The 22,219-nt window shown below is 46.5% G+C and overlaps 1 protein-coding gene across 3 annotated transcripts in view; it reads left to right on the top strand.

Moving 5' to 3' along the window:
* Positions 1 to 4,322, top strand: part of EFCAB2 (EF-hand calcium binding domain 2) — a 385,449-nt gene extending 381,127 nt beyond the window's left edge. For all 3 annotated transcript variants that reach the window (XM_069234448.1, XM_069234450.1, XM_069234449.1), the window contains exon 7: positions 1,426 to 4,322. In XM_069234448.1, coding sequence (XP_069090549.1) covers positions 1,426 to 1,541 — 116 coding nt within the window. In that variant the 3' untranslated portion in view covers positions 1,542 to 4,322. The remainder of the gene's footprint in view (positions 1 to 1,425) is intronic.
* Positions 4,323 to 22,219: the final 17,897 nt, after the last annotated feature.

Here is a 22,219-nt window from a genome sequence, read left to right as displayed (position 1 = left end):
GAACTGTTGTGAGTGGCAGCAGTTATCCTCCACCGAAACCTTTTAAGGAATCTGCATACTTAGGGATTCCGGGTATCGGTTTACAGAGATAAAACTCAATAAAAGTCCACAAACCAAAAATATTAGAGTTCTGTTTCAACTGGAATCCACCAAGTTTCAGAGTCCAAGCATAACAAATAGGTAGGCAACACAATGAATCATTTTCTGACTCCCAGGCAACCCCATTTATTCTTATTGTGAAGAGGCCTCCAACAATCGGGAAGAGGGACTGAAAGCACTGGGCACTGACACCAGTCTCAATCGCGCCTGCCTTGCTCTAAATTGAAAACCTGGCATATCTTCTTGTAAATGGGCCTGAGCGCCACTCAACGCGAGCAGAGTCATGAACCCACAATCCTGTCCAGTCAGAAAGTGATTTTGACAAATTCCATGAGGCTAGCTGTTCTGCTAACAGGAAACTGAAGGCATGGCATAGAAAGTTGCCACCAGAGCAGATGCTCACAACGTGCACCATATTCCAGTAGATTGCCATCAGAACCATTTACTTTTAGACCACCTGTAGAGATGTTACATTTTAAAGAAGGCTGATCTACATGCGGGTGGGGCTTCTTTGACTGTCAGTAGAGTTGTGGAATCTCCCACTTCCGCTAACATGGCACTTGAAGCTGGTCGCAGAGGCCTAAAGTATAAATCAGGGCCTAAATCCTCTGATGAAGGATCTTACAGTTTTGGGGAATCATTCAGGAAGATTTACCACTTCTTTCACCAACTGGTGGAGGATTTTACATTTCCTGCTCAGTACCTAAAATTGTGGAAACGTGCATTATATAAAATGCTGCATGTTCTACCCCTGCACGCAGCAAGCACAACAGTGAGGTTTTCTTGATTTGTAAATTTCTAAATATATCGAGGCCTGAAGAGCATTTTCAAGCACTTCCAGTAGAACTGCTGTAGCACTCTTAAACATGCTCTTAGATGCCTTTGTGAATTGGGTGAAAACGTAAATTGTAAATGCAGAGGAAACACTCGTGGAAACTTCATATATAAGTTAATACAAGTGGAAAGAACTGTGCCCTCTTCAAACGTTTAGTAATAGGGAGTTGGACGATTCGGGGATTCACAGGAGCATGAAAGACTGTGTACAAAAATACTCCTGTAGTACTAGGATACTCATAAATGTTGATATACTTCAGCCCCTTATGTTATAAAGAATGTTCAGTGGCACATGATGTTGATTTGCAAACTTTCTGTGCTGGTGAAAACCCATACGTGAGAATAGCTAATCATGTGGTCCCTGACGCACTGGCAAGACCTTTCCCTCTACCATGTTATGATGCAATGTGTTGCACCGAGTTACGCCTGCTGAGCAGGTTCCACACACTCACATTGTGCAGACGATGACGCAACTTTTCTGCCTTTTTGCAGGGGAGCCTTTCACCCAGGAGGAGATGGACGAGATGATCTCTGCTGCCGTTGATCCCGAAAAAAACATCGTTCTCTACAAGGAGTACGTTTCCATGCTGGTAGTGGAGCAGCGCTAGGCGGCCTGTGTAATTGACCTGGGGGAAGGGCAGCGCGTGTAAAACTGGAGGTGTTTACCATGGACCTGTTGCTTTCAGCAGCTTGCGTCTGCAGCGCCAAGAAAGCGTCTGGTTGGGTAACACAGCAGGAGAGTGTTTACACAGCTGCTCGGTGAACCCTTAGGCTCATTAACTTTAGATTAGCTATCAAGAGAAACAAAAGTTATATTGTAAAGCTTGTGATTGCCGTCACGTCACCTTTGCGTCAGACAGTTGAAAGTGCCAGATACCAGGATACATGTCTAGTATTCGGCGTAGCAAGGACGCCATGGGCCCCGGGCATGCAAAGAATATTGACCTTTTAACTGATGAGGAGGTCGTTAAAACAGCAAATATCTGAACTCAATGGGTTACTCAGGGCTCTGGGCCCCGGTGCCACTGCACCTTCTGCACCAACGACAGCTACGTCACTGATCTCCATATACCGTGCCCTCCTTTTCCACTGCAAGAACGACTGCAAACCAACATTTTGATCCCTAAGTGTCAAACCAAATGCTCGATTTGTTATCTTGGTTGCCACGGCTGCCGCCCTGACTCACTTGCATTCATTTTGCAACCCTGTTGCTGTACCACTCTCTCACCTGGTATATATGTACACAAGTAACCGTAGAAGTCAGGTGTTTTTAATTATGAGCTATGCTACGAGTACCATCACATAGATAGATGGGCGTGTGTGCTGGCGTCCCCATTAACTATACATTTAAATCCTATTAGTAGGGCCACTACACTTCTTACAAGGAACAGCACACGAGTGCTGCATGTGCATCCATATGGACGTCTTATAGGACAGTTTTGTAAGACAAGCAGAGGGCTAGTGCTTAGGTGGATTTGCCTATTTCTGATCACCCCAATCTTCTGCCTTTGACTCGCAGGGTGCGTTAGGCCTGGCGTGGAATGGGTTATCTGTTGCTGCCCGTGGCCTGAACAACTGATAAAGCATACCAGATCTATGGAGGGGGCTTGGTCCAACAAAAAAGCGATGCAAGGTCCCTCGCTCCTTGTACCCAGAGCTGGCCTTTGCTCAGATAGCGCACTGGGCGAAACCAAATTTGTGCCACCTCGCACTCCTCCTCTTTATTTGTCGATGTATTGAACGTTTGGGAGGAGTAGGGGGAAGGTGAGGGAGGGAGATTAGGAGGCCGCCATGAAAATAAAAACAAAAAAAAATGAAATCAGACAGGGTGCCAGCAGCCTTCAGAAAAAGTGTTTAAACATCTTTTTCTACGGACCTAAGTCGTAGCGAGACTGCTACAGGGAGCTCCAGCAGCTCCCTGGAGGCCAGCCGCCTAGGCTTGGGTCCCTGCTTGCATCCATGGTGGTCAGCAGACAATGGCTTCCTAAAGAAGTTCAGTGATGGCACCATTAGTCCCTGCCTGTGCTTGGGCAGAGGTTTGTGGATGGTGGAATACCTCAGGACAGATTCCGCTATTCACCTATGCAAGGAGAAGTCTAGGTTGCTGCAGCAGCACTATGCCTGTGCTTCTGGAATCTGTCACGACCTCCTGAAGGTTTAGCTGGTGGGGAGAGATGAGTTATACCACTGGCAGGAACATTTCAGTCTTAAAGCCTGATGGCTGTATGTGGCAGGTCATTTTGACAGCAGGGCCCAATGATGTGCTTGGCCTTTACTTGTACAGTTTGTCCTATGTAGGACAGCATGCAGCTCGTCTGTGCACTTGAAAACCAGAGATGGTTTTCCAACATTACACCATTCTCCCCTGTTTTAACCGGTTCACTATTTCACCTGATTCTGAGGAAATGATGGTATAAATGTCTGGAGACCTTCATGTTGGGCTCCAAGTTGCCCCACCTTGTAAATTCTGTGTTATGTCAAAGTGCTCTGAAACGATTTCTTCTGGGCACTATCTTGGCCCTGCCTGCTCAGTTGTTTTTCACCTTAAAGAGCATTGTTATGGAGCGTGCGTTAGTGAGATACAAGTAACTGTGAGTCTTTGATTCTAAGGTACTTCTTCAAATCTCAAGTTAGCAATGATGCCTGTGCCCACGTTCTCCCACCTCACTTCTGCAAAGATGACACAAGTTGGAATTTTTCAGTGTCTTCTTGTGCCCAACAGCACCTTCTCTAAGGGTGGAGAAACTGGAGAGCAGGTGTAGAGTAGCTATTTTAGGACGATTACAGATATGCAGTTGTTATTTTTATGCATACTAGTAATATGTGGTCATTTTTTCAGCTACTCACATCACTGTTGTGCATCATTGAATATTACTTGCGATATGTTCTCTTCAATTATGTTTGCATGTACTCTTGATACTCATTAATCCTCTTCTTTTTGTACTGGAGGCACACCGTTTATTTTTAACATTCCTGTAACTTGACAAAGTCGATGTAATTGATACTCACGGGAAATCACCATTTGATCCAAACTTGTGGACCAAAATCTGCAGTAAAAATGTGAAATTATTAATATATTGCCAGAATGCCTACATCTGATTTTGGAATGTACTGAAGCAACATCATAGACATCCTGTACGTTAGTTGCATGGGTGACATACTGTGATTATTCAAAGCTTTTCTAAAGTAAATTTATATATGTTGCTTGTACAGCAGCGCGGATTATCAAAGATGTACATGCGACTTTGTCTTCCCTGGGCGTTTTACCTGTAGTATCCATCTTTAGGTGCACTTTTTGTGTTTAATTTAATTGACTGTTTTTTTCCTATGCAATTCATGGCAAATGCATATTGGGGATACATTGAATAAACCATTGCTACTCGTTTCTATCTGCTCTGTATTCTTGTGTTTTTTATTTCATCAACAGCGATACATCTTGATTAATAACTATTTGTTTCAATTCATTTAAGGAAGGCAAAAAATCCACGTGTTAGCCTGAGTGGACAGTGTCCACAGACATTAGCATCATATCGCTGATCCACACAGACGTGCACTTTGGTTTCTCCTCTTTTAGAAAGTGTTTTTGGATGGAGAAACAATGCAGTTTAAATAATAACTATCCTAATGCTCAAACCCATTTGTCAAAAATTAAGGTGAACTAACTAACCTCAGCCACAAAAGAATTGAGTAAAAGCGATAAAGTGTCAGTGGTAAAAGATGGGTTTTTGTAGGTCATCCTTAACTCATTTGCCTGCATGTACCTTAAAAACAAAACATAAATCGGGAGAAACAGCAATTCAAAGAGTTACTTTGATGAAAATTAACTAACCACAAACTAAGCAATATTAAATATAGAGTTAAGAATAGTCTTTTATCCAAAAGGTCCTCTAGAAAGCCTCAGCACACCAACATGATTAACTAAATGACCTTGAAGCTCCCTTTGCTTTTTGATTCACATTCATGTGCGAAAAGAAGTTCCACTGAAAGCACTCTAATAAATGTAAAGTCACTTAACAAGCGGAAGAGTGAGATATCTTCATATGGCTTTAACTAAAAGTAAGTAGAACTGGCACGTGAACAGAGCTTGGTGCCAGGAAATTCCAACAGCATAACTTCTTGGTATGCATTTTTCTGCAGTCTTCATAGAGGGCAAACTTCGATCTGAAGAGCACCACACTTCATTGCACAAGGTTACATATTTTTATTTTCTTTATTTTTTCTAATGGGGAGAATAAGTGATTTGCACATTGCCAGTGTGTTGAGCCGATACGGGCTGGAACCTGACTACCCAATGCCAAAGTCAGCAGCTCTGGCTGTTAGGACATCTCTTCTCCTCATCACACCTGATCCCACAGTTTCAAAGTCTGTTTTTTTTGTCTGTCAGGGCATCTCTCTACCGCACCTGGTTCCCCAGCTCCAAAGTCAGCAACTCTGGCTATAAGGCCATCTCTCCTACTCATCACACCTGGTCCCCAGTTCCAAAGTCAGTAGTTTTGGCTGTTAGGCCATCTCTCCTCCACACCACACCTGGTTCCCAAGTTTGAAAGTCAGCAGCTGTGGCTGTTATGATATCTCTCCTCCTTACTGCACACGGTTGCCCAGTTCCAAAGTGGCAACTATGGCGTTAGGCTATCTCTCATCCACACCACACCTGGTTCCCCAGTACCAAAGTTGGCAACTATGGCGGTTAGGCTATCTCTCGTCCACACCACACCTGGTTCCCCAGTACCAAAGTCGGCAGCTCTGGCTGTTCGGCTATCTCTCGTCCACACCACACCTCGTTCCCCAGTACCAAAGTCGGCAGCTCTGGCTGTTCGGCTATCTCTCGTCCACACCACACCTCGTTCCCCAGTACCAAAGTCGGCAGCTCTGGCTGTTCGGCTATCTCTCGTCCACACCACACCTCGTTCCCCAGTACCAAAGTCGGCAGCTCTGGCTGTTCGGCTATCTCTCGTCCACACCACACCTCGTTCCCCCGTACCAAAGTCGGCAGCTCTGGCTGTTCGGCTATCTCTCGTCCACACCACACCTCGTTCCCCAGTACCAAAGTCGGCAGCTCTGGCTGTTCGGCTATCTCTCGTCCACACCACACCTGGTTCCCCAGTACCAAAGTCAGCAGCTCTGGCTGTTCGGCTATCTCTCGTCCACACCACACCTCGTTCCCCAGTACCAAAGTTGGCAACTATGGCGGTTAGGCTATCTCTCGTCCACACCACACCTGGTTCCCCAGTACCCAAGTTGGCAGCTCTGGCTGTTCGGCTGTCTCTCGTCCACACCACACCTGGTTCCCCAGGAACGAGTTCACCTTATATAAAATGGCATAAAGAAAACAATAACATATTAACTGAAAAATCTCACCAGAATCTACTTTTGATTCACTGAAGATGTTACGAAGGTTTTGCATCTTTCCCCACTTTCTGAACCTGTACAACTCAATGAGTGACTTCATCTTTTTTATTTTTAAGGCTGGGTGTAATGAATGCCCTCCTCCAAAACGTTTTAAAATATATAAAATGTTCTGCTGAATTTGCATTGGGATTGTCAGAGCTAAGCCTCCTTCATATCAGAAATTTGGTTTAGCTGCAGCTACTTGCAAATGTGTCTTCTGCTGGTTTCAAGTGTAACGCTGTTAAAATTAATCCTGATTTCAGAGAAACAAGGAAAATATATTGCACGCAGTCTATCTGGTGCGCATTAAATCGCTTTGCTTTATTAGTCAGAAGCAGGGCGAGGTACGGATGGTGTGATTTCCATTATCAGTAGTTCACTAGAGCCATGGACATGGGGTTTCTGATTCGGTAAATCAGAAGGTTTGGGAACATCAAATTCCCTTTTTAAATTCCCTAAACCCATTCAACGATTTGGAAAAGGTTTTCCAATTTGTTACATGGGTTTAGGAAACCATTAGGATTCGCTACTTGGAATGAGGATGTTGAGGGTGCCCCTTCTAAATACCATTTCCTTAAGGTATGTATTGGTGCTTTACATCTGTAATCTGGTTGCAAAACCTTCATATTTTACAACCAACTCAAAGGAGGCGCTAAACCATTCACAAATGAGAAGGGGTTCCCAAGGGAACGCATCCCCTTTATGAATGTTGACAAAAAAAAGGTTTGTGTAACTTTTCACTTTTCTACCACATCCTATTTTCTATTAAGAAAAATGGGTACATTAAAAAAGGATTGCTTTGCTTAAAAGCAAGGATTGACATGGTGGACTGCTGACCTCAGCAGGCCGTCATTGCTGTGACTATGGCCAATCGTAGTGGTTAGCAATTTGCAACCTACTTCATGAATATTGATGAGGTAGTTTGAATTGCGACCCACTGCAAATCTGTATTTTGTGTACTGACCTGTTAGTAAATGTGTCGCTTTGCTAAATACCATTTAGTGCCTAAAATGCAACCACTTTCATTAACTTTATATTTTAGTGCATTCCAAAATAAGAAATTGCAAATCGTTATTTGCCACAATTTACGATTTGATCTTTGGAATCTTTGTACATGAGGCCCATAGTTCTATGGCGATTACTTCAACAATGCAAACTCCTCCCACCATCCTGAGCTAAGTAAGTCAAAAAATACTGTAATAGTACATTTCAACATAATTATTTGGCGATGTTTGATGTGTTAAACTTGATGAATAGCCCATATCACACAGTCCCCCTGTCTAGCTCATTCTCAGAAAGGTTCTGCATTCACACCAGTGCCGGAATAGAACTTGGGCTCCGGTTATGGTCTGTTCACTAAATTGTGAGAAGTGTTGTAAATTGTACTACTGCACATATTGCAATTACAAGTTTTGTGATAAGCGAAGCTGGCCTTGTATAATCTTTTTGCAGATAAAAGCTGCTGTAATGTAATGGTGGAAAAAGTGCCTGATACATAACAGACATGCCTGTGTTGATTTTGTAAGAACCAAAAAACACAAGTTATGCCCCCTTTCCATGTCAGTAATAGTAATTAGGTGCTATTTATCGCACCTGATCATTTCAGATGGGGTGCAATAAATATTGCACCCTTTTTGGGGGGTGACTGTAGTCGTGGCCTTAGTCTTTAAAATAAGATTCATGTCAATTAGGGTTGGCACCTGGCAGCTTCTTTTACTGGCTTGGCCTGTATTTTGATGTCCAGGCTTTTAATAATATTGGGAACATCAGTGAAATCCGTTTTTTTCCTTTTTGACATCAATCTAAAACAGCAATAACAAAGAAATCTGTTAATACATTTTTTGAATTGTCTATCTATGACAAATGGATAAATGGACCAAACAGAGGGATAACTGCTACATCACATAAGAATACTCACAATTTTACACATACCCTTTTTCACCTATCACATCTTGGCCGTTCCAAAAAATGAGAACGTAATAACATTTCCGATATTTATTTTTTTAGAAAGCAGCGACATATTTGAACCCCGTGGTGCTGCATGTTTCTTGAATTGATTGCTCTGACGCCTTAATAAGCTTTTTGCAATACGCACGGCGGTTGTTGATACCGGTGTGCTGTGTCTAAGCACTGCACCTTCTGTGTCTGAAAGTCTATACGTGTTTAGAAGGGCACTGTTTAACGCATTCACAATATTCCATCCGATATCAGTGCGAAATGAATGCAAGGCATGGAATCCATTGATCAAACCTGTGAAGGGTGGCTTAAACTTGTAGAAATTAACGTCAAGAAAAAGTCAGGAGCTCAGAGACTAAAGTCGAGGGATCAAGGCCTTTTCCCACGGCCTTGATCTCTTGTAATAAGCTCCTGGTTAGAAGGCATGCCTACACTTTTTCTACTGTATTTTGTGTTTTTTTTCTCTCTTGTGAAGGGCATTGATCTAAGGGGTTTAAATGCGAAGGAAGTCAGTACCTAAACCTGAGGGAAACCAGGCCTCGGTGATGTTCCAGCCTCCCTGCAGATCACATCTCAGGATCTCAGGGCCTAGATTCACTTTCAGTTTAGCAGCAGCGGTTCAGTAATACTGACAGACGTGCCAGAGGCCGACCCACTAACTCTGTAAACACTATTGTTACCCATGGTATTATTTTTATATCTCGCTGAAATAGATGCAACAAGAGATAACGTGTAAAGCGATACAATTAATCCTCGATCAGGTAGATGTGTAAGGTTAACAGAGACCTTGCTCCACGATGGCACTGTGGCACCCGATATGTTTTATTTTCACATTTTTTTCAAATATACTCTATTGATACGACGCGTGGCCTAATGTTTTGTCATGTACACTTCTTAATTTGTGGACAAAAAAATCTTAGTGGGCCGCCGCCCACTTCCACTACCGCTGCAGACTGTTACTTCATAGGAACCTCCATGTATTGCGACCTAGCTGACCTTTGGTTGTGGCTGACTGCAGGGCACATGATACAAACACCTACAGCCAGTATCACAAAATAGGGATACTTATATCAAACTTTATAAATGGGTGGCAGAATGACCAGCATTACATTTTCTGCAGTTTTTAATTTTGCCACAGGGTGGTGCAAGACCCTCATAATAAACCGATACTAGATAATCAGGACTGCCGTTCGTTGGACAAATAAGTGTCCTGGTTTCCAAAAATAAGTGCTGTGATGCTCATGGGTAACCACCAGATCGAATGAAGCAATGCTTATGTATTTAATGTATTAACAGTAGAGTGTTAACTTTCATGCTCTTGCTTGATAAATATGCATTTAATTGTGCTAATAGTCCTGTATTGCTTTAAGCAGATGTATCAACGAATCAGTGGCTGCTGGTTAAATTTTTAAGTGGTGCCCGAAAACATCCTTCAAGAATTGCACTGAACAGGATAACAATGCCAGACTGTCTCTTCGGAAGAGGGGTGGGGTTGCGATTAGGGAGGGTTTTGGCATTTAACAGTACAGTACCAGTGACACCTTTGTCAAGTTGTACTACTTGTCCAAATTTAAATGTTGTTCAGCAATGCTTATTTTTTGTAATGCTTGCAGTGGGGCGAGGCCCAAGGGTACCTCGTAGAGAGTAGCAGAACTCTCATCCCCAGGTACGTGCTGATGCTTGGCACATAACCTCTTGTACTTAGGGTGGGAGGCGAACTCCGTTCTGCTCATGGAGTTTGCAGAGTTTTTCCCACTCCGCACTCCAGTTAGAGTGCGGAATTCCCCAAAACTCTGCATAGCGGAGTATATTCCTCACTCATATTCACCAACGTTAAGTTGGCGAGCGTGAGCGAGGAAAATCTTACTCAAGACCACCTCCCAGTGAGATTTCTCAGTGCTGGCGGTCGCAGATGGTCGTTACCGTTCACGTTGAGAAACTTTCCGTTCGCGTTGAGGAAGCTGACGCCCGAGTAAAAGATCTACTTGAGTAGCAGAAAAGAAGCAGCGCCCTCTTGCTCTGTGTGTGGTGTCGTTCACACTGATTTTGCAGCACGGAACAAAAACCAGGCTCTATAATTCAGTGTGAATGGCGAGACCTAACACACTCTGTCGCTTTGCGTAACTCCGCATAGCGCAGTGGAGTTTTTTGGTCATGTCGCAGAGTTCCACATAGCGGAACTCCGCCCAGGCCTTCTTGTACTCTAAAGGTGAGAGAAGAGCCACAATGTGCAACAAACACACAACAGGAAAGTGAGTCGGGAAAAAGAATAGGGGAAAACCTTTACAAGACAATAATCTTAAAATGTGACATCTGCTACAAAGCAAGTGAAAGCTGAAAAGATTAATTCTGGCGAGGGTTTCCAAATAATGGCAACGTTGAAGACTATTGCTCCCACTGGGAAAATAAACAAGCAACAGCATTTCAAACAGCAAGCAGTAATTATCCTTAAATACAGCATGTCAAAAAGAAGCACAAATTATCTAAGCTGCATTTATCTGTCTAACTTTTTAACTGCATTAAGTGAGATGAAAAAAGGTGGGGACTCGGAAAGGGCCATGGCCTAAGAAGCGTAACTAGGAATCATTTCCAAGAGGTGGAGCCTATGTAAATAAGGGTGTGGCTTAAAACATGTGAACTATAATTCTGCACTTCCCGTAGTGTGCCACCCGAGCAGTATTTTAGTGCCTCTCTGAACTTTCTCTTATTGCATCCAGACATATCACACAATAAAGGACAGACACCTAAAATAAGCCATCCTAATGGCTTTATTAGCAGTATCAGATAAATGAGTAACAACAACTTTGTTGTGAATAATTAGAATTAAAAATGGTTAACTTCTGAAAACAAGACAGTGAATTAAACATTACTAAGGTCTGTGGCAGTGGTAGTGGTATTTGGAAAGTCTCAATCACTCCTGTTCTTCCCTGTGCATCATTTTCCTCTTCAGTCTCTCTCGCTCTGTTAAACACTTGTTATGTATATTTGAGTGCACTATCACCTGCAAGGGTATTCTGGCACTGAACAGGTGTGTGTCTAGCTCTGCCTAAGGTAGGTGGGTTAATTGAAAAGCCAGGTCTTCAGCTTCTTGCAGAATTCAAGAAGAGAGGAGGCTCTAATGTGGAGTAGTAGGATGTTCCATGTTTTAGGAGCGATGTAAGAGTATGCCCCTTCTCATGACCTGGTTCTGTACATGCATGGGATATGTTAAAGTAGGAGTGATCCCGAGCATAGGTGTCTGGATGGTTGGTGGAAGGAGATGCAACTGTTCAAGTAAGTGTGGCCTACAATGTGTAATGCCTTGAATGGGTGTGTGAGGAGTTTGAAGTTAATACATTTGTGTATCAGGAGTCATTGGATCTCCCTAAGGTGTGGTGTGATGGGAGTTCTGTGTGGGAGATTGAGGATGAATCTGGCTGCCAAGTTCTGTCTGGCTTGTAGTCTTCTAGTGAGTTGCTTCATGATCTCAGCATAGATGGTGATCCCATAATCTAACTTACAGGTAATACGGGGGTGAGTGACAGTTCTTCTAGTGTTGTGTGGGAGACTTTTGAAGATCTTCCTCAGCATCTTCAGGGTGTGGAAGCAGGATGAAATGACAACATTGACTTGGGCAGTCATGTCCAGTTTGCTATTGATGTATATAATGAGATTCCTGGTGTGGGCAGGCTACCAGTTTGAGTGTCTTGGTGAGGCGATCTTGTGGACGGTCACTACTTCTGTCTTGATGGTGTTGAGCTGGAGACAGTTGAGTTTCATCCAGTTAGTAAATGTGGTCATTCAGGCGGTGAACTTTTTTTCTTGTATTTGGGGCTTTGCCCAAGAGGGATGATATGAATTGCATGTCGTCGGCGTAGGAGAGGATGTTGATATCATTCTCACCACATCTTTCTGAAATTCTCCATCTGCATACCTCATGCCTCATCTCTTTCATCTTGAGCACCCGTAAGCACTGCATTTTCTTTTCTTTCATTTGGACAGTATTTCAACAGCTGTGCACTGCCTTCACAATTACAATTGCACTTGTGACTATTGCTCTGTTCTCTCTGCAGAGAGTCAAAGGATTGGATAAGCCTGTATTCTGATCGTCTTAAGTAACAGCTGATAGACACTGTGATACACTTGCACTATCTTCAGTCTCAACTCTACAGGTGTCAATCTTAGCCCTTATAAATAACCCCCCACAACCTGAGCTCGCACAGGCTCCTAGAGGCAATTCTGTTCATAGTATGCACACTAACAGTAATATTCTGCATGAAAAGATAAAGAAACATAACATCCTGGAAAACGCAAACACTCTTAGGGAATGCAAGATTAAGTAAAATATGGGAAATTTACATGGGAACTACATAGCTGCCATGAATTACCGTTACAAGTTTTATAGTCCTTGTTCAGGAATCAATCAGTGCTTTTTTTTGTAAAACTAGTAACTTGAACATACGGCCCAACAGGAACTCGTTTCAAAGTCAGGTTTCAATAACTGCCAGGTCTTATACCCAGGAGACCTGGCCCACTTAAAGCTGTGACTGCATTAAATAAATTCAGTTAAATTTTTTATCACTCACCCTCACACATTGACTCTGTCAGTACATAGTAAATAGAAGTCAGTGGTTGGGCAGAATGCCTTCAATTAAACATTTAAGGCGGATTGCTGAAAAGGGAACTTAAACTCTGACAAAACATGAGTGGATGACTTAATCACTCTAGGCCTTAGCGCCCATCGCCCTGTGAGACCAAATTCCACTATGCAGCAATCTTGCACTTGCTGCAGTCCCTCTGTTATGTGATTATGGGCTGTGAAAAGGTAAGCCTGGACACGCGTAGTGTGCTGACTTTCAGAGCCTAGATTAATGGTCAGGCTCTGTACAAGGGTCAGCCAGCACGGTGCTTTTAGCACTGGTTGGAAGACTGAGGCAATGTATTTTACCTTTGTGGAAACTGAAGGGGTGGGCCCCCAAAACAGGAGCCGCCTCTGGTTGCAATAATTTCAAACGTGATGGTACAGGGAAAGAGGGAATGGGGCCTTAAATTGATGGGGCTGTGGGGAGAGGACGGGGCTTTACTCCCCCACCCCACAACCTGCTGGCCATGATTAAACGGCAACCTCTACCCTGCCCCCTAGCAAAACCAAAGGCACCTGGAGCCGCATAGAAAGTCCTGGGAGGTGTTGAAGTCTTAACTGATCTCTTCAGTGTAGAGCATTCACACACAAGCTGGGAACCCACTATATGCAAGAGTTTCCAACCCATTTTGCTTTTCACCGTATGACAGCTCCTTTTCTCAGAATGAATGTGGGATTAATGCTGTAACACACTGCAGCACTGTGTGAGCTGGAAAGTGTAAGTGCTGCTAAATTAATCTGTTAAATCATTGTTACTTTTACACTGTGAATAGTCAGGTAACAAAGAATTTAAGGTAGGTTTGACTGTTTACATGTTATACTTAACAAAAGGCCTTTTTAACAAAGCCAAATGGGTTGGCACATCCAGCATGGATAAATAAGGAAATGAGACACAGAAGAATAGTGGAAGTAAATGCATGTTTGATATATATATAATACATATAAAATCACAAAATGGTATCCACCCACACCGCAGATATGCCCGGACACAGCTTGTAATTGAAGGAAGGATCGTGATTTTATTGAAGTTAAATCCCCAACGTGTTTCTGACCAACAGGGACCCGTGATCAAGGACCGTATTGGGGATTTAACTTCAATAAAATCAAGATCCTTCATTAAATTTTAAGCAGTGTCCGAGCGTATCTGTGGTGTGGATGGATACCATTTTGTGATGTGAATGCGTTACCGGACCTGAGCTTGGATCGCCAATTGCAGCCGAGGAGCCACGGAGCACTCTCGGAAATCCAGTCATCATTTTATTACCAGTGAACGTGTTTCAGCCATTGCCTTCCTCAGCACTGGTCAAATAATTTGTTGTTATTTGCTAATTGTTTAGGTTGACCTGTTGTAAGTCTTGTGAGTTTTCAACCAAGCACATCACTTTCACTCATTCGTGGGCTTGCCTTTCTAAAATCCTTTGTTATCATTGGTAAATGCTTTACGTTTGTCCCTCCTTGGGGTGGTTTTGTTACCGCCTTGCAAACTGTCCCTGTTATATGGACAATTGCACGTTTGCCCATATGTTTGACTGTGAATTAACTTCTTTTTCCTTTTGTGTCTCTCCTTCACACTTCTGCTCATGGTGGCCGTTGGGCTTTGAATCGGCTTGCTTATGTGAACTGTTTTACTTTTAATTTTCAATTTATGTGGCAAGAAAAGTCCAGTTAAGAATTTACAACGCTAATAGCTCTAAATCAAACAAACACGAGACCCATTGCATTGCAAATGCTTGTTTATACTCCGCAGATGTATGTAATATTAATTGATTAATGATAAAACTCAAAAGGACTGCCAGCATCCTAGCTGATGTTTAAAGTCCATGACAGCCATTACTAAATATGTAATTATCATTGTGATACCAATGTTTGCATCTGCGCTGTGCCCTCCATTCATGATACAGGTCATAGCTGACATAATGACCCATTTTTCTTGTATCAATATACAGCACTGCAAATGCTTTACGCCATCCTGTTAACTCCATGATTACTCATCACAAGCAATCCAAAAATCCATGCTGTCATAAGTTTAATTTTACCAATGCCACAACCGTTAAATCCAATTCGGCTAGTGCTGCACTTGTTAGAGTCGGACTAATGTCCATTATGCCATCAATTTGAATAATTGCCAATTATATTGACAAGGCTGCCCTTTCAAAATGGTACACGGCGGTGCAGGCCCCTGTACTTATACTGCAGTTTCAAAAATTTCACCAGTAACTTGCCGGCTCTCAGGACGGATGCCTCCGTTACATGGTGGTGCACCCCCAATATATGTGTTTCAGAAAAACAAACGCTGAGTGCTCTCGCGATTCCAGCCATCATTTTATTCCAGCCATTGCCTTCTTCAGAACTGGTCCAATAATTTGGAATGGCTGCACCCAATATCGGAAGCGAGACTTTGGCCCTCATTACAACTCTGGCGGTTGGTGTATAAGTGGCGGTAATACCGGCAACAGGCCGGTGGTAAAAAAAAATGGATCACGGCCACGGCAGAAACCGCCAACACAAACAGCCACTTTAACACTCTGACCGCCACGGTGGTAGAAACAAACACTGCAGCGGTAACCACCAACAGACAGGCGGAAGACAATGTACCGCCCACCCCATCACAACCCCCCTTTCCATCAGCTTTTCCGGGGCAGTACCAACGCGATCAAAAGCACGGCGGAAACAGGACTTGGAAGGGAAACCACTCACCTCTCGACACTCAACGAAGAACCAGGATGCCATGGAGCCCGAGCTGCAGGTCCTGCCCATGCTGGTCTACCTCCTCAACTACCAGGAATACGAAAGACGGCGGCAACGACCACGGTGAGTACTGCATCTAGTACACAGATGGGTGGGAGGAAAAAGAGAGTGACACACACACACAACACCCCCACCCTCACCCACAACACCATACACACAAACACATGCATCAACATTACATTTACACCCCGTAACCCCCTGGAAGAATGCAAGGACAAAAGGAATTGATTTAAATCAGTAATATTTTAGAAATAGGCAGATATACGTAAGAAATAGAAAAACTGTATTTACAAAAATATACAATATGTACATAAGACGCTACATTGTCCATTCAAAATGTCCGTGGGCCACTGGGCCAAAAATCATGGGCCAAGCCCACACTTGACTCCTGCCTCAATACGAAGAGAAGACTGCAGGGGCATCAGGTCGAAAACACACAGGCACCTCAGGGGGACGGGGAAGAGGGGGGCACCTCAGCCGGAAGATGGAATAATGCCACTGTTCCTCGAGGGGACTCCATGCCCACTGCTTGGTCCTGGGGAATGTAAAGCCACAGTCTCTCTAGTGGGTGGTTTGCCCACTGCTTGGTCCTGGGGAGTGCAAAGCCACAGTCTCACAAGTCTCTCCAGTGGGTGGTTTGCCCCCTGCTTGGTTCTGGGAGTGCAAAGCCACAGTCGCACAAGTCTCTCCAGTGGGTGGTTTGCCCACTGCTTGGTCCTGGGGAGTGCAAAGCCACAGTTTCACAAGTCTCTCCAGTGGGTGGTTTGCCCACTGCTTGGTCCTGGGGAGTGCAAAGCCACAGTTTCTCAAGTCTCTCTAGTGGGTGGTTTGCCCACTGCTTCGTCCTGGGGAGTGCAAGGCCACAGCCTCTCAAGTGGGTGGCTTCTTCCACTGGTCCTGGAGGGGACTTTATGCCCAGTGTGCTTAATCCTGCCAAGGAGGGGGTGTGTGGATGCCTTTCTCTACTGGTTCTGGAGGGGGCCTTGTGTCCAGTGATGCAACACTTGGGGTGGGACAGTTCACAGTCCCTCACCTGAGTGTCTGAGGCACGAGATTTGCAGGGAACAGGTTGCATGATAGTCGATGGAGGCAAGGCTTGACTCCATCCTGCGGCGGCTAAGGCTGAAAACTGGTGGTAGTGCCGGTGCTGGTGGGGGTGCTGCCAGTGGTGGTGGGAGGCTCCAGCCCTTCTCCTGCAGCCTCGGACGGGTGCCCACTGGGGCTGCTGCTGGTAGTGGTGCTACTTTCAGCAGTGCAGGTAGCAGTACTTGCGGTGGGGCCTGCAGCGGTGCAGGTGGTGTGACCTTGGCTCTGGCAGCTGGAGTCTTTGAGGTGGCCTTGCTGGGTGGTTCGTGCTCCTTGCCCTTGCTGCATGCTGTCCCCCTCTTCACCTTGGCAGGTGGTGGAATGGTTTTGTCCTTTGCGGGGGTTGGTGGCACACTGGCTGGGCTGATGGGTGCCCCCTTTGAGCCTCTGTGAGCTGCAGGAACCACAGTGGACGTCGACTTGGTGGCTGAGGTGCTGCCTGGGTTCTGGACACCCTGGCCCAAGGGGAAAGACGGGGGGTAGGGGAAGGGAAGAGGTCAATGTTTGCCTGGATAAGCTTCTTAGAGACACTGGGATGGGAAGAGAGAGAGAGGGTTTGGGAGTGGAGGAAGAGGGAGTGGTTGTAGGAGGTGTCTGTTTGCTGAGTTTGGGTGCAGGTGCATGGGCTGGACACTGTTGTGAGGTGGATGGCTGTTGGGTGGGTGGGTGCTTGCGTTTGTGTACTTTGGGAGGAGGGGTCACAGACACACTGGAAGAGGACACAGGGGACATGTGCATGGATGTGGGGGTGGTGACTGCCCATGAGGGGTGTGTTGTGATGGGCGTGCTGATGATGGAGGTAGTGGATGAGAATGTAGTGCATGCAGGTGTGAGTGGAGACGCTACTGGGAGGGAGGTGGATGACGAGTAGGAGGGGGACACAGTGGAGGCAGTGGATGTTGGTGTGTCTGCATGGGGATGGTGCTTGTGTGTGTGCCTGTGAGATGAAGTGTGGTGCTTGTGTTTGCCTGAGCCACTTTTGTGTGTTGATTTGGGTGAATGCTGGTCTGAAGGTGTGCTTGGGATAGGCTGGAGTTAATGGGATTGGGTCTGGGTAGAAGAAGTTGGAGGTGGGAGGCTAGAGACAGGGACAAGGGCTGCCATCAGGGAGGAGTCCAGAGCCCGAAATGCTCTCTGTTGGTCCGCCACGCCAGAGTGAATGCCCTCCAGGTATGCATTTGTTGCAAATGCCTCTTGACACCCTGGATGGCATTCAGTATGGTTGACTGCCCAACAGTGAGGGATCTCAGGAGGTCAATAGCCTCCTCACTGAGGGCAGCAGGGCTGACTGGGGCAGGGCCTGAGGTGCCTGGGGTGAAGGAGATGCCCACCCTCCTGGGTGAGCGGGCATGGGAAACACGCTGAGGGGCTGCTGGGAGGGCGGTGCTAGTAGGGAGGGTGGTGGCTGTACCTGTTGTTGGGGTGGGCACAGAGGAGTCCGCCACCACCAGGGAGATTCCATCGGAGGAGGAGTCGCTGTCTGTGGTCTCCCCTCCTGTCACCCTCGGTGGATTCGGCCTCCAGACCCATGTGGGATGCACCTCCCTCCATTGTCGGTGCCTCTGCTCCTCTGCCAGCTGATGCTAATGCACACAAGGACAGGGTAACAAAACAAAAAGGGGGGGAGACAGAGGATACACTTGGTCAATGCCAGCAACACCACTACCGTTGGTGTACACAACACACAGGGAGCAGCCCTATGCACTAGACCATGCACTAACAGTTACTAAAATAGTCACCAGCCCATGGGGAACAATGCCTACCGCCATTAGCTGCACATCTGAAACCCACAGGACCCTGCCCAGTAGTAGATGCCTACTAACACTATTGGGGTAGGAGTGCGTCAGAGCCTGCCCAACAAGGGACCCACCATGCCATCTTTGCCCTGGCCTAGGGGCACCCACAGCCAACATCCCCCACCCAGGTAACCCTTAACGCGCGCAAAGTCAGGATTCAGAATCTGTACTCACCCCCTTGTGGCTGCTGTGATGCCTTCTAGCGCCCATCCAACTCCGAATAGGCCACCGCCAGAATGCGGCACATCAGGTGGGTCAGGGTACAACGGGCACCCCTTCCTCGTTGGGAGGCCATCCTCAGCTGGGCCTCTGCCATCTTCTTTGCCCTGCGGCGCAGGTCCTCCCACCTTTTGCGGCAGTGGGTGCTCCGCCTGTCAAAGACCCCCAGGGTCTGCACCTCCTTGGCGATGGCACGCCAAATACCCCTTTTCTGGTGGGCACTGACCTGCTTGGAAAAGACAGCAGAAAAGGGAATTAATCAACTGTCCAGACCGTCACACTCATGGCCCACCAGATCCCTCCCATCCTCTGATGCACATACATTGACCACCATACATGCAGCACTCTGGCCAGGGCGCCTCTGCCCCCCCACATGTGGCTTACACACACAGCAATGCATACATTCATGGCCCACGCATCATGCTCAGTGTACTCATCCGTTTGTCTGGAGGACCGTAGAGTAACATGTACTGGGTAGGACCCCATCCACCAGTTTCTCCAACTCCTCTGCAGTGAAGGCAGGGGCCCTTTCCCCAGACACATGAGTCATTGTCGCTTCCAGACACAGGTCAGGCAGCCTGCCATTTCATGGGGGCACAAGGCATGGCTCCTAACTGCGTTACAGCAGACACTGGCACATCAACTGATTCTCGGATTCACATACTGGTTCTGTAAAGGAAAAAATGCATCATTAATGCAATAGATGTGTGAATATGACCCTCTGCTCACTGTTTTTTGCCATAGGCTTCAACCGCTGAGGCTGAATATGAGATGGCGGCATCCTCCGGTGTACAGACGCCTGGTGGACCTTGCAACAATGAAGGACAGACACATTATCATAACCTACAGATTTGATCAGGCCACAATCCAAGAACTGTGTGCCCAATTGGAGCCAGACCTAATGTCAGCTATCTGCCAGCCCACCAGCATCCTCCCCTCTAGTGCAGGTCCTGTCAGTGCTCCATTTCCTGGCAAGTGGTTCCTTCCAAACAGCAGTGGCCATGGCATCAGGGATGTCTCAGTCAATGTTCTCCAACGTGTTGACCAGAGTGTTGTCAGCCGTGTTGAAACACATGCGTAGCTACATCGTATTCCCCCAGGTGGAGGATTTGGCCACAGTGAAGACTGTTTTTTATTCCCTGGGACATATCCCCAACATAATTGGTGCCATTGATGGTACACATGTGGCATTTGTCCCCCCGCTGGAGAAATGAACAAGTTTTCAGGAATAGAAAAATCTATCACCCTATGAATGTGCAGATGGTGTGTTTGGCAGACCAGTACATCTCCCATGTGAATGCCAAATATCCTGGCTCTGTGCATGACGCCTTTATCTTGAGGAATAGCAGCATCCCATATGTGATGGGCCAACTCCAGAGGCACCGGGTGTGGCTAATAGGTGAGCCCAAGGTCCTCACACAGTATAAGTAGGTGTCTCAGTTGGGGTTGTCCCTAAGGGTTAGTGTGTGTCTAACAGTTGTCCCTCGATATTTGCAGGTGACTCTGGTTACCCCAACATCTCATGGCTACTGACCCTAGTGAGGAATGCCAGGACAAGGGCAGAGGAACGTTACAATCAGGCACATGGGTGTACAAGGAGGATTAATGAAAGGAACTTTGGCCTCCTGAAGGCCAGGTTCCGTTGCCTCCATCTGACTGGTGGATCCCTGTACTACTCACCCAAGAAGATGTGCCAGATCATCATTGCATGTTGCATGTTGCACAGCATGGCCTTGAGGCGCCAGGTTCCTTTTCAGAAGGAGGATGTGCCTGGAGATTGTCTTGTGGCAGCGGTGGAGCCTGTGGACAGCGAGGAAGAGGAGGCAGAGGAAGAAGATGTTGACAACAGAACTAATATAATACAGCAGTACTTCCAGTGACACACAGGTAAGACACTGTAACTTCACTTTACTTTTCAGTTTTGTGTTGGACATTGTACATGGCAGCCTGATTTCCCTATGTCTATGACCACTTACTGTACCATTTGGCATCTCTATTTTCAGACCTCTGTGCCCCACTCTGGCTCCTGGTGTGTTTACTGCCGCCCACTACAGGTCATACATACCAATGTATATGTAACTGTACATATGAATTGAAATGTTTTCAGATTGTTGTACTAATACATATTTCAATCATTTGACAGACTCCTGATTTGTATTTGTTCCGGGGTGTTTATTTAAGTGCTCAAAAGTAGAGGGGGATGTGCAATGGGCTGGGGTGGTGGTGGAGGAATGTCCAGTTAGAGCCCAGTCTCTTGGTATCACAGGTGCATTGTCGAAGGTGGTATAGGAAGGGGAGTAATGGCAGTTCAAGGCGGACAGGGTGACAGAGTGGGACACATGGGTGACAATCAGGAGAGTCTTATTTCCTGGCGGGGTCTTGGCAATGTTCTCTTGCTTCTGCCTGGATCGCAGGAACCGTTTGCGGGGTGGTTCTCCTTCTGCAGGGGGAGGGGTGCTGGTGGCCTGTAGTTCCCGTGGCGGGACCTCCTGTCCACTAGCGCCAGCGGAGGTGGAGGGCTGTTCTTCGGTGTGGCTAGTGTCAGGGGCCCATTGGTGTGCCACTGCCTCCCTCATGGTGTTGGCCATGTCAGCCAGCACCCTTGCAAAGGTGAGCAGGATGGTGTAGATCTGTTTGAGGTCCTCCCTGATCCCCAGGTACTGTCCCTCCTGCAGCCGCTGGGTCTCCTGCAACTTGGACAGTATCTGGCCCATGGTCTCCTGGGAATGGTGGTATGCTCTCAGGCTGTTGGTGAGTGCCTCGTGGAGAGCCGTTCCCTGGGCCTGTCCTTCCCCTGTCGCACAGCAGTCCTCCCAGCTTCTCTGTTGTCCTGTGCCTCTGTCCCCTGAACCGTGTACTCACTGACACTGACCCCAGGTCCCTGATCATCCTGGGTTTGTGGGGTTGCCTGGGGTCCCTGTAGTGGTGGACACACTGCTGATTGATGTGTCCTGGGGACAGTGGCATGGGACCGCTGGGTGGGTGCTGTTGTGGTGTTTCCTGAGGGTTGGGACTGTGGCAGGGTAATCGACTGTCCAAAGGTCTCTGATGGGCCAGGTTGGTCATCCTGATCCAGGCGTGCAGAGCTGCTGCCATCACTGTGGGCCTCTTCTATGGGGGGACTGGATGTAGCTGGCACCTCCTCTCTGGTGACGTTGATTAGGGGGCCTATGGGGATGCAAATGCAGTGTTAGTGTATCTGTGTGTGCCATCTTGTGCATCTTGTGCATGGGTGTGATTCCCTGTATGATTGTGATTTCCCTGTCAGCTTTGCCTTGTGTGCGTGGTGATTTTGTGGGCTGGGTGATTCTCTCTACTGGGCATGCTGTGGTGATGGGTGTCTATGCAGGTCTGTGATGGGGGTCTATGAATTGGTGTTACATGCAGGGCTTGGTATTGGGATGGGTGGGTTGTGATAGTGGGGTATGTGTGAGTTGGTGGAGTGATGGGGGTGAGGGTAAGGGTGGGAGTT

Source organism: Pleurodeles waltl, chromosome 5, assembly GCF_031143425.1.
Source record: "Pleurodeles waltl isolate 20211129_DDA chromosome 5, aPleWal1.hap1.20221129, whole genome shotgun sequence".
NCBI lineage: Eukaryota > Metazoa > Chordata > Amphibia > Caudata > Salamandridae > Pleurodeles > Pleurodeles waltl.
This window is presented reverse-complemented; position numbering and strand designations above follow the sequence as displayed.